The sequence below is a fragment of the Papio anubis genome, unplaced genomic scaffold (assembly GCF_008728515.1).
Source record: "Papio anubis isolate 15944 unplaced genomic scaffold, Panubis1.0 scaffold72, whole genome shotgun sequence".
NCBI lineage: Eukaryota > Metazoa > Chordata > Mammalia > Primates > Cercopithecidae > Papio > Papio anubis.
Window position 1 is genome coordinate 22,174 of NW_022167418.1, and position 13,198 is coordinate 35,371.

Consider the following 13,198-nt stretch of genomic DNA (forward strand, 5'->3'; position numbering starts at 1 on the left):
CTGGCTGTGGCGCATGGGTTGTTAGTTTGTAATCTTTGTATAGTGGATATAGCCGAGGATGTTAAAGCCTCAGATGTGAGGATGGCTTTCTAGAGAGCCAGATTCTGGTCAGCTTGCTCTCTTCAGGCCCATGAACACACTCTGCCTGTTCCCACCTTGGGCCTTTGGCCATTTTCTCTTCACAGCAGGGACACTGTGTGGCTCAGACATCCTGTGACATCCTGTGACATCTCCCACTGCTGGTCCTTCCCCAGCAAGCCCTGTCTTCTTAGTGCACCTTCAGCATTTCCAGCACTCAGACGTCTGCTGCAATTGCTCACTGTCTAGTGGCGTCATGGTTTGTCTTATCTGAATAAGTAAGTTACAAGTTCCCTTAATGCAGAGGTTCTACTTCCTGTGGCTTTCCCGTCAATTGGAGCATGGTATTGGGTGCATAGCAGGTGCTCAGTAAGAACTGTTGGTTCACTGTTGCTAGATGACTGACATACTCAGTGCTTATGGCATCACTCTTAGCAGAAGACGACGTAATAAAGAAGAGGCCACCAGCTCTTGCATGGCGAACTTTAAATCAGTGAAGCTCTTTCAGATGACTCAGTGCTTTTGGCATTGCTCTTAGCAGACGATGAGGTAATAAAGAAGAGGCCACTAGCTCTTGCATGCAGAGGTTAAATTTAAATCAGTGGGACTCTTTCAGAGATGAAATAGACATGCCCTCTATCTACTGTTGACCTGCTGTCCTCAGAGCTTAAAATGGTGCTCAGTGTGCCTCACCTGTCAAAGGCTTTCCCTCATCATTTCCCACCAGAGATCCAACAAAATAACCAATTATGTGTGTCCTTATTTAGATTTCTTGATTAGAGATGGGTTCTGATAATAAACTATGTAACCATCTTTTAAAGGAAAACGTTAATAGGCAACTCTTTGTTACAAAGATTGCCTAAAGAAAAAAAACTTAATTTTAACTGTTGATGATTATTTATTTTTGTATTCTTTCTCTTTTACTTGAAACACATTTTGTTTTAGAAATCTCTTTTTCTCTCACATCTATAAAGCAAAATACAACATAAACAATTCTCAGTCATCTGTGATAATGAGTATTAGGGTATACTTTGGACACTGAAGTTTACTAATTGTTTCCAAACTTTATTTTAGCAAACTTTCCCCACTTTGTGGTGAGGATGCTAGTGAGTATAAATTGTCAAAATAGTATGTCTCCTTTATATTCTGCATTGTACTTGTTTCACTACTGTTTATTTAGCCTAGTTTCAGTGCAGTTTTGTTACAAGGAGAAGGATCGGAATCATTCATTCAATAAACATTTATTGAACCCCTACTAAATGCCAGATCCTATTTTAGCTGCTAGAGATAGTTGTGAAGAAATTAGACATTGGTGGGAGACAACCACAAACCAATGAACAAATGAACACACAGGAAAATATTGGATGGAGATAGGTGTTGGGAGCATAAAACAGAATGGAGAAAATATGTCTGGTGGGGGCTACTCCAGATTGGAGTTGAGTCTCTTGAAAGCTGTGACATCTGAGTCTTGAACCACAAGAAGGAACCAGCCATGTGAAGATCATGGGGAAGAGCATTTCAGGACAACAAAACAGCTACTGCCGCAGACCTATCGCAGGAGCCACGTGGTGTGCTGGAAGCACAGCTAGGAGGCCAGTCAGAAGGAATTTAGCCAATAGAATTTATTATACAAGTCAAAATTGCTAGCAACAAAATGAGATATGTATTTTGTAGTTTAAGTATATATGGCTATGAACATTTAGATTTCAGAATTTGTGCCGTGATTTCATGACTAAATTCAGTGATTATGTAAGATTCACATTGGAGAAAATCAGTGTTCTGAAGACTATGCAGTGCATCCCGCTTTGAAGCTTTGGATTTCTCATGACTAGGATAGGCCATTAATAATATTGGAGGAAAGTATCATCTAGTGTTATATTCTTAAATTGAATTTGCCTTGAAAGTAATCATGCATACAATGAACATAGTAAGAAACAGCTTCCTTCATCCTTTAATGTAATAATTGCTCCCAATGATTACAAGAGCTTATAGACAGCTGGAACATCCGGCTATCATGTTAGCTGGACAAGGAAGAAAGCTGTTATGGATAAAGCTTCAGATTTTCTTGCATTTTTTGATATCTGTATAACAGAGACCTGATGAGTTGCCAATACGTAACAAGCCAGAACCCTGAATCCAGAGAGCATTTGTGACATTCAGCCAACACAGAACTGCTTTCCCACCCAAAGGGTGGTCTCCAAATCTGTTGTAGCTTTTGGCAGGATTTTTATTTCACAATTGAAAACAGATGCCCTTTCTGCCCTTTCCCTTGTTGTCTGAGTTACTACCATTCAGGAGATTGCAAGCCATGGCAATCTCTCATGCACCTTCAGAATGCCCAGCAAGAGTCCTCGTTAGACACTGGTATTCAGAAGTCCTACTGTGAAACACTTCCTGTGCAAGAAGTGAACAGATTCAGGAAGGTGCCAGGATTGTGAAGTTCCAGTAGTCTGGTGGGTGTCTTGTGAATGTTTTTTGTCAAAATCAAAGCACCAGTCCTGGGTTTAATAGAAAACATCTCTCTGGATAGTTTCTATTTTAAAATATTTAATCCTAAAAGAAAATATTTAATCCTAAAGAAGTATGTAATCCTAAAGGAAAACCAAAGTGTACTCTCCCTAATGGAATGTATTGAGTTTCATTATAGGATATGGCCCTAAAATATGCTTGGATAGGATATTGCAAATCCAGAGTATCAAAAATCACTAAACTACTAAATTCTTGATTGACTAAAAGAGACTTATTAGACATAACAACTGAATATAATGTGTGGAATTTGTTTGGATCTTGGTGTAAACCAATTGAAATTTGAACTGGTGGACAATTTGGAAAATTTAAATATGGACTCAATATGAGGCAATATTAAGGAACCACTGGTAATTTTGTTAGGTGTGATAATGATATAGTGGTTATCTAAGAAAATAAGAGTTATAAAGACAGTGCTGTGGAGGGGAAAAAATGAAACCTGAAACTTTAATAAGATTTATTGGTTCATTAGTAGAAATGTAAAAGTGCTTCCGTAAAAGTAATCATAGTTTAGGGGAGAGGAACCTAGAGGCAGACCCAGGAGGAGAGAGTCATGGAGAAAAGGAGATTTTGAAGGATGTTCAGTGTCCTTCAGTGAAGGGACAGTGCCAGCTCTAAATGGCTCTGCAAGGGAAGAGCCAGGGGATAAATCCTTCTCACTCTTTTCCCTCCCATCTGTTGCTGATCTTTTCCTGCTCTCAAATCTAGATGGCAGGGGACTCACTGGTGTAGTCTATACAGGTCAGCCTTTGGGGCTGATAGTAGGGTGGAAAAGGGCAGAGAGTAGAACTGGGGATGTAAACAAAAGCTACTAGTAACAGCATCTTTATAAAGTATAACAATATGGGCGGAATGTTGAAGGACAGATACTCTTGGAAGAAGCCCTTCATAGAATTATAAAATGTTAGGGCTGGAAGGATCCTGAGAAGTGACTCTCAACCTCATTTTAGAGGTGAGGAAATAGAGTATTATAAAGGTAGCAATTTGTATATAGCTAGTTGTCACAGAGCTGTTAAGAAATTACAGACTTTTTGATGTGAACAGACACTTCTCAAAAGAAGACATTTATGCGGCCAACAAACATGTGAAAAAAAGCTCATCATCACTGGTCATTAGAGAAATGCATATCAAAACCACAATGAGATACCATCTGACACCAGTTAGAAAGGCAATTATTAAAAAGTCAGGAAGCAACAGATGCTGGAGAGGATGTGGAGAAATAGGAACATTTTTACACTGTTGTTGGGAGTGTAAATTAGTTCAACCATTGTGGAAGACAGTGTGGCAGTTCCTCAAGGATCTTGAACTAGAAATACCATTTGACCCAGCAATCTCATTACTGGGTATATACCCAAAGGACTATACATCATTCTACTATAAAGACACATGCACATGTATGTTTATTGTGGCACTATTCACAATAGCAAAGACTTGGAACCAATCCAAATGTCCATCAATGATAAATTGGATAAAGAAAATGTGGCACATATACACCATGGAATACTATGCAGCCATAAAAAAGGATGAGTTCATGTCCTTTACAGGGACGTGGATGAAGCTGGAAACTATCATTCTCAGCAAACTAACACAGGAACAGAAAACCAAACACCGCACGTTCTCACTCATAAGTAGGAGCTGAACAATGGACACATGGACACAGGGAGGGGAACATCACACACTGGGGCCTGTCGGTGGTTGGGAGGTACGGGAGGGATAGCATTAGGAGAAATACCTAATAGAGATGACGAGTTGATGGGTGCAGCAAACCATCATGGCATGTGTATATCTACAGTAAAATGAAAAATTAAGTAGTAATTAAAAATTAAAAATTAAATTAAGTAAAATTTAAAAAATAAATAAATCATAAACTTTTTGATTTTCAGCCCTGTCTCTTTCCCCTAGGCCTGGGAATTTTCATAAATATTCCAAAATTTTCCCAGACCCACCACACCAGCTAAGCCACTGTTCAATATGGGTGAAAATGGTAAGGAAGTCTAAGTTGTTATTCACAGGAATGTGTAAGCATTATAGACATAGCCATTGCAGTAGGCCATATTTCTGTAGCTGAAATTACAGATTCATTGTGGGTAATCTGGAAAATACATATATGTGTCAAAAGGAAAATAAAAGCACCCATAATGGACCACAGAGATAACTACTATTAACATTTTGGTGCTTTCCTATCAGTTTTTAAAATTAAAATGTACATAAATATATGTATGTGTGTATGGAAAATTAGTATCAGTTGTACATATAGTTTTGCAGGTTTTTTTTTCACTTAATAATGAATAATTTCCTGTATATCAAATTGCCTTAGAATCTGAGTTTTGATAGCAGTAATATTTCAAAAATGAATATAGCATAATTTTTTAAAGTCCTCTGTTATTAGATACTTGAGTTGTTTCTTACTTCTATGATAAATAATGCTGCAGTGTGTATATATATATATATACACAAACACACACATATATAGGTACATATATAAATATTATATATCCCATATAAATAATTGTGTTTATCTGGGACATATATTATTTTTATTAAAAAATTGCCACTGTTAAGAATTTCCAGGGGTCCTTTCTATTGAGGCAGAGTGGAAAGAACATGGCTGTAGGGTCAGGCATCCCTGATCTGTTTGGCTTCCGCCACGTTCTGGATGTGTGACCTTAAGCATGTCACTTCACTCTATTGAGCCTCCTCCTTTCTGTTAACAGGGATCATACTGTACATCCCTCAGTGCTGTGATGAGAACTATACGAGGTAGTACTTTTTTTTTCGAGATGGAGTCTTGCTCTGTCACCCAGGTTGGAATGCAATGGCGTGATCTCGGCTTACTGCAACCTCTGCCTCCCAGGTTCAAGCAATTCTCCTGCCTCAGCCTCCCAAATAGCTGGGATTACAGGCACCCACCACCATGCCCAGGTAATTTTTGTATTTTTAGTAGAGACGGGTTTTCACCGTGTTGGTCAGGCTGGTCTTGAACTCCTGACTGCAGGTGATCCACCCGCCTCGGCCTCCCAAAGTGCTGGGTTTACAGATGTGAGCTACCACACCCGGCCTACACAAAGTAGTACTTTCGAAGTGTCTGGCGTGTAGGGTGTACTCAATACATGTTACGTCTCTCTTCATTTGGGATGGATTAGATTGCACATAAGTGTATGCACATGTGTGTTGAGTGAAGTGAAGGAAATATCGTTACAAAATTTTATTCAGTATCAAGAAAAAAGTAAAACTGACTTGCAAATAGACACATTTCAATGGAAAGAATCCTTTCAGTGAAAGAGAGACCTATTACAGTTTAAGATATTGATAATGAAAACAGAAATGAAAGTCTTCAAAAGTGTATTTTTCTTTATACTGGGTTGTCCAGTAACTATTCCCAACCTCCCTCCCATCCCCTTCCTTCGTCAGTGCTTATCTTCAAACTCTATCAGCGGGCAAAGCATGTGTACAGCGAGGCTGCGCGAGTGCTCCAGTTTAAGAAGATATGTGAAGAAGCACCTGAAAACATGGTCCAGCTGCTGGGAGAGTTGATGAACCAGAGCCACATGAGCTGCCGGGACATGTATGAGTGCAGCTGCCCTGAGCTGGACCAGCTGGTGGACATCTGTCGGTGAGGCAGCCTGGTGGGGGCCAAGGGATGCCATCAAATAATATTGTTTAAATAAATGGAAAAAGACGCAACATTTTGTGGGGAATGAAGATTGTTCCCCACTTCCTATATGAGGGGTCTCCGATGATACAGAGCTAAACTTGTTCCCTTCTAAATGCCTGTAGGATGAAAGATTTGATACCTGGCTCCATGATTTTATGGGGCTCTGGGTTTGGAGTCGGTTTGGAGTCAGCTCTTTACATCATGGGAAAGACCTTTCCATCTTTGGATGATTAGGCCTTTCAGGATGGTAACTTTGCTCAGAGCTGGGCCCTGTTAACTTTCTCATGATATGTTTTATTATACTGCTGCTCTGCCAGAAACTCCTGTCCAGTGTCCTAGTTAAGTTTAGTAGTTCTACTCAGAAGAAGGGAGAAAACTGACAGAGGATCTCAAGCTTGATGGGAGTGTGTGGGGAGATTGCTGAAGGAATCACCCAGAAAGCCAGCATTTCCTGCTTTCCAGGTTAAGTTTAGGCATTTTGAGGAAATAAGGGCTGAAGAAAGCCTAGGTGATACATGGTTAATTGAGGCAGAAATGTAAGGAGGACAACTCTTTCACAAACCTAAACACAGCTTCCCTAAAATTGTGAAAGAATGGAGATAATAGAGTTAGTCGTCTTACCCAGGAAGGAGCTCAGTGACCCGGGGAGAACTGAAACTGGGAGAGCTCTCAAACGCTAGATGTTACTTCACTGTGAGAACACAATGCCACACTACAATTAGTAATAGAAATGTAATTAACCACTTGGCACTTGTGGCTTGCCTCAGTCATTGCCACACTCCCAGCCTGAGAAGTTTAAACCAAGTAACTCCAGTGATCACAAATGGCCTGGGTAACCCAACTTGTCAAAAGACTTGAACACAACATTGATGAAGATCGCTCTGCTGACATGTTTGCTCACTGATTGCCAAAAGCCTTCCCCAGCTTGTTTCGTTTTAAGTACCCTTTTCTGAAAATATCAAGGGCCTACTATATGGAAGGGACAAATATTGTTCAGTTCTGGAAATAAGAGGAAGTGGAATTATTTGTGCACAGATCAGGAAGAAATGTCTTTGCCTGGAAGGAAGTGGGATGGTTTGAATCCCACCTGAAAAACTGCGGAAGGGCATTTGCCAGCTTCCTGGAATTCTCAAATGAACTTTCTCTTCCTAGAATGGTCAACCTGTACTTGTTCTCATGGAGCTTACCTTCTCGTGGTGAAAGAGAGAAATGACCATTAAAAATAATTTGAATGGTAGTGATAAGTGCTATGGAAAAAAGTGAGAAGGAGTAGAGACTACAGGGTTAGGTGGGTACTCTTTCTATGGAGTGGTTGAAGAAGGTCACTCTGAGGAAGAGATATTTGAGCAGAGACCTGAAGGAGGTGAATAAATGAGAACAGCAAGTGCACAGGCCCTGAGGTGGATACTTGGCTGTCAGGTGTGAGGCTGAGCAAGCTCAGCATGGCAGAGGGCCAGGAAGGAAGGAGAGGTAGTAGATGAAGTAAGGGAGGAAGTGGGCAGCCATACCACATAGGCTGTGTAGGCCATTGGAAGGCTTCTGGCTTTGAGAAGAGAAAGGGGGCAATGGAAATGCTAGGCAATTCTATGCCAAATATGCTTGGAAGGAAGACTTTTTTGCTGTGTGGGTAAAAGAGAGAAATCAAGACGACTGGTGGGTTTTTGCCCTGAGAAACTTTCCTTGTGCCTCTAAAAGCCACATTTTTGAAAAGCACTCTTCACCATTGTGGGTTAGAGTTATCTTAGAGTACTATCAAATATTAGATCAGGAAGGGGTCTTAGAGATCCAAGAAGGCACTAAGAGATTAAATAATTTGAGTAAGTTTCACATAATGAGTTCATTGGAAAGCTTGGCTCCCAATCCAGTGATTTTCCCACACCTGCCTCTCCCCTTGGGTTATACTGAGATGTGATTACACTCAAATGTCAGTCATATATATGTGTGTGTATGTGTGTGTTTGTAACCTATTTTTATCTCCTAGCTTTGAAGCTTTATGATGGAGGCCTTTGTTGTCATAGTCTCCAGCCTTTGAACATTAAGCAAAGTCATGTTGAGCAGGAACGTAATGTGTAGAGTAGGATAAAAAGTGGGCTGGAAGTTAGGAAGGTTGGATTCTGGCTCTCTTTTCATTCTGCGCTCTGTGAGTTGGAACTGTTGCTTCACTTTGTGATCTTCATTGGCTTTTTCTGTTCTAGCAGTCTCTAGATCTATACATTTAAAAAATATGGCTCTAGTGGAAAAGTTTATGGCTATGTCTTACAGGGGTTTGGAAGAGTACCTCTTATTTATCTTTTCATTTTATTTGTTTTTGGAAAATCCTTTCTTAATGGCAGATAAAGTGTTTCATTTTCATTTGCTGTATTAATTTTCTGAGAAAAATTCAGCTCTGTGAAAAACTTAGGAGCTCCATCACTTTTTCATGATTGTTTTGTTTGGACAATTGCTAAGTATGAAAGTTATTTTCTACTTATTCCATAACTATAAAGGGTTTAACTTTTCCATATTGAAAGATTATCTTCTGGCTTATTGAAGATATTGGCCAGAATAGTTGTCTGGTCCTTAAAGCTTCTTAGACAATTAATTTTTTCTTTTCTGTCACTGTGACCAGCAGATAATATTCTTCAAATGTTTCAGTTGGTTGCAATTTACTGAAAGGTCCTAAGTGGCAGAGCAACCTCAGAGGAGGATAGCCCCAGGGGAGTTAAGCTGATGCAGACATTGATGTCATTCCCTCCTTCAGTCAATACATATTTTCACATGGGTATCTGCGTACCATGTGAAATTGCAGTCTACTGTCCACTTTCAAAAGCTGTGACTTTCTCTTGTGAAGATGTCTGAGAAGCAATGAGGGAAGAAGGAGGGGTTCAGAAGAATGCAGAAATTAGTAGGAGTAAGATAAAGGATGGATAAAGGATGGTTAAAAAGGATGGGGAAGACAGATGGTGGAAGAGTAGCAGGTAGTAACATGGGGAAAGGTTCAAATAAATGAACAGTGGAGCTACTCATAAGCCCTAGTTCTTTCTGAAACCGTGTGACTGTCTCACTGGGTCAGGCAGAAAAGGTGTTGGACATACTGGAAAAGGTCCTGGCAAGGCCTGGTGTGAGCCACTGGTGCCACAGACACAACCTCTGGCAAAGTACTGCTTTATTTAAAAACCACCACCACCCCCACAATTCCCTGCCACCATTAAAAATGTTAACATCAGTAGGGAAGGTATGACTAAGACTGGGCAGCCTGAGCAGGTTGCTTGTCTTCCCCAAATGAGGGAAGAGTAGGGAAGCTGAAATGGGTTCAAGGAGGAGCACTGCCAAATATAATCTTTACATCACCCTCCCTGGTTCATTTATGGCACTTCAAAATTCCTTTAGTGTTTCCGAAGGGTTTCTTGGAAACTATTTGTATGAAAAGACAACTAATTGAATGAGTAGATTAAGGACTTGAATACCTAGAATACCTAAGATGCTATACACAAGCAGAAAATCTTAGAGTGATCTGAACTAGACTGAATTAAAAAGGCATCTCCTAGTTAGCATATAGGACAATGTATAGAACAACTTTGTGACTCAAGTGGGGAGAAGGGGGCTTGGGAAAGAGCACCATTGCTAGCTCTCTTTTTTGGTTGAACCTTTTCCTGCTCTTCAAGAGAAAATCAGTTTAGAATGTAAAGAAAGGAGCAGGGAGGAGGAAAGAAACTATACTTAAGGAGTGGGGCTTTTTTTTTTTTAAATTAAATTAATGTTAGAACTTAAATTATATAAAACAAAGTATAATAATGAAGGAAAAAGATAATGTTTGCTGAATTATAAAATATCTTTTGTAACCAAACAAAATGTTAACAGAAAGAAATGACTAAATTTTAAGTAGAATTTACTGGAGAACACAAAACAGTTTTGAAACCAAGTCAGTTATATGTGAGACAGCTCATTCACTATTGGTTCCCTAGTTTTACTTAAGACAAAATAGTTAATGCCTTTTATTTTCATTTTGACACTTGTTGAAATTAGAGAGGATTAATTGCTGCATTATTGCCCAAGCTATTAAGGGAGATGAATGACAAATTTTAGTGGATTAACTATGATTACAAAAGTTAATTTACTTTGTCTTCCTCAGAAGTCTTTCTGCAATGGATTCCATGGTAAGGCTGCTCAGCCTCTTGCACCCTTTCTTTGACAAGGTCATAGTGGGGAAGAATGAAGTGCAAATCCATTGTTACATGCTCTTTCTCCATGACCTTAAGTGCTAATCTGCATACCCTGTCAAAAAAAAAAAAAAAAAAAAAAGAGGGAACCAGCCATTTCAGCTCCCCTTAGGGCTTTACTTCTCTTCGGGCCTCTTTGACTTATGAATATATATGCCATTTGCAGGACCCAAACCCACTGCTCTTCAATGGCCTTTAAGTGGCTTACATTTCTAAAGTAGACTTGCGGGCATATTTTCTTATCCTTTCTCATTTGAACACTGAAGGCTGTGGTTTCTTGACTCTAAAGCAATTTGAAGGTACAGTGTCTAACCTGGCTATAGAAATCATAGAAACTGCTAGAAGGTCCCTTACCTGTGATTCTTGCCATTTCCAGAGAGCAGAAGCTAGAAGTCTTCCCAAGTAAAAAAATACACTGCTGACTGCTTATATTACATATAATTTTAAAAAATATTTTAAGGGAAATATTGTAGTCCAGCAGCCATTTATTAGAACCTATGAAATTCCTAGAATTGTGCTGGGCTAGGTTCAGAGAGATAGATGTGACCTGTTCCTAAATTCAAGATTTCCTGAAATAATTTATTTCATATCCATTTGTATAATATATATTTACTTATTTAGAAAGAAATGACACAGAATTTAAATACAAGGCATAATTTCTTACCTTCCGTCTTTCTCAAGTGTGTAGTGCAGTTGGGTCTCTCTGGATCTCCTCCCCACCCTCTCCATTGCTTTGTATCTTGCAACTTCGCACTTTATGGTCGAATAAGTTCACTTAAAAGTAGGAAATTTGACTTTGGCTATATTGGGTGCCTGGACAGTTAATTCTGTGAATACACAAGGATCAAAGAGAACATTCCTCATCATCTCCATCCCTCATCTGCCCTAGCCTTTGCCATCATGCTTTATAAAGCAGAGGCTGCCTTTGTTGCTTTAACAAACCCTTCCACATTATTCCCAATCCAGTCATCACAGTTATCAAAGTGGGATCTGAGGGATTTTAGGGTTTTGGGTTCTATAATTCTTTTTTTTTTTTTTTTTTTTTTTTTTTTTTGAGACGGAGTCTCGCTCTGTAGCCCAGGCTGGAGTGCAGTGGCCGGATCTCAGCTCACTGCAAGCTCCGCCTCCCGGGTTCACGCCATTCTCCGGCCTCAGCCTCCCGAGTAGCTGGGACTACAGGCGCCCGCCACCTCGCCCGGCTATTTTTTGTATTTCTTAGTAGAGTCGGGGTTTCACCGTGTTAGCCAGGATGGTCTCGATCTCCTGACCTCGTGATCCGCCCATCTCGGCCTCCCAAAGTGCTGGGATTACAGGCTTGAGCCACCGCGCCCGGCCTCTATAATTCTTGTATTGCCTCTCTGATGTGCAATAGCTTGGAAGATAAATCTTTAATGTTTTCTTGTTCTTCCAGAAAAAGGCACAAACATGAAAAGTTCACTAAACACCCTTGGTTCACTTACTTTTCTTTCTTTATTTAAAGTGTATAGTGGTCTCCTAACTTTTGGTCTTCTCAGAATTTCTATGGCATATGCCAAAGGGCCTATTAGGTACTAGCAGGGAACACTGCAGACAGACCTTTCTGCCTTTGTAAGTGTATGTAGCTTGGCAGGCTGCTGACCAGCTGCTGGGGCAGCCCTGACTTGTGATCAGATGTGCCACTGACTCGAGGGCAGAAGGCTATTTATAATAGCACTTACCATTCTTGATTTGGGAAATTTGAGCCCTGGTGATTTCAAACTATCAAACCATGTGATGGATGCCATTTTCATCTGTAGCAGGCAGGGTGGTGACGGAGCAGCTCTGGAGACTCAGTATTGAATATCTTGACCTACAAAGACTTCCAGCTTCTGCTCCCTGGAAACTGGTAAAAGTCTCAGGAAAATAGACCTCGGGCCCAATTCCTATAGGTTTTACAGCCAGATTAAAAACAATACTCTCAGTTTGCTTTAGGTTCAATTTTGAAAAACCACAGCTTTCAAAAACTGTTCAAATGAGAAAGTATAATAAAATATGCCTTTTAGAAGTTGGACTGAGGACCCTTAAAGACTTGATAACTTGAATGCAGCAAAATGGCATATTTTGGATCTTAGAAAATCAAATAAGAAGGTAGACCATGTCATGGCTGGCTTTAATGCCCATATTTTAGCGTCTTCCAGAGACACTTGAGTGACACCTTAGTTTTCCACAGTAAGAGTTTGATGTGACTGCATATGGCAACCATTTTTTTTAAATCCAACAAACTGCAAACAGGCTCTTTGCCAACCTAGGAATTTAGAATAATCCAAGGATCCCAAGGTCAGAGAAATTTTTTAGCCTGGATGATGGGATTTCAGGCTTAGTTCAGCTACTGGGCCATAAGCTGAATGTTTAAGGGATAGGAGAAGATCAGTGATGTTCATTTGTTTGTAAGCATTTTTTTCTTTCTTAAATACCTATTTTCATTTGAAAAGCATATTTTAATATATATAATAAAGCAGGTGATAAAAATAAATCAACTGAGAAGAATCATTGATGGGAAAATCAATTACTGACATGCAGTAATTCTGATGTTCTAGGGTAGAGGTAGTATTCTATTGATATGTCCAGGAAGTAAAGTATCTCATTTAGATTGAAAAAAAGAGACAAAATTGTACTAAATTAATCATAGAGCCTTTAATCCACTAATAATTTGGAGTGGATTTTATTAAGAAGAATTAATTATAAGTACATGTTAACTTTCTTGTCAGGATAAATTGCATCT

General features: G+C 39.6%; 1 protein-coding gene across 1 annotated transcript in view; it reads left to right on the forward strand.

The window, feature by feature from the left end:
• The window catches only part of LOC116273460 (N-acetylgalactosamine kinase-like), a gene marked incomplete at its 5' end in the record, with an annotated part of 37,760 nt that overhangs the window by 20,882 nt on the left and 3,680 nt on the right, over positions 1-13,198 (forward strand). The window contains one exon of the mRNA XM_031662517.1: positions 6,016-6,217. Coding sequence (XP_031518377.1) covers positions 6,016-6,217 — 202 coding nt within the window. The remainder of the gene's footprint in view (positions 1-6,015; positions 6,218-13,198) is intronic.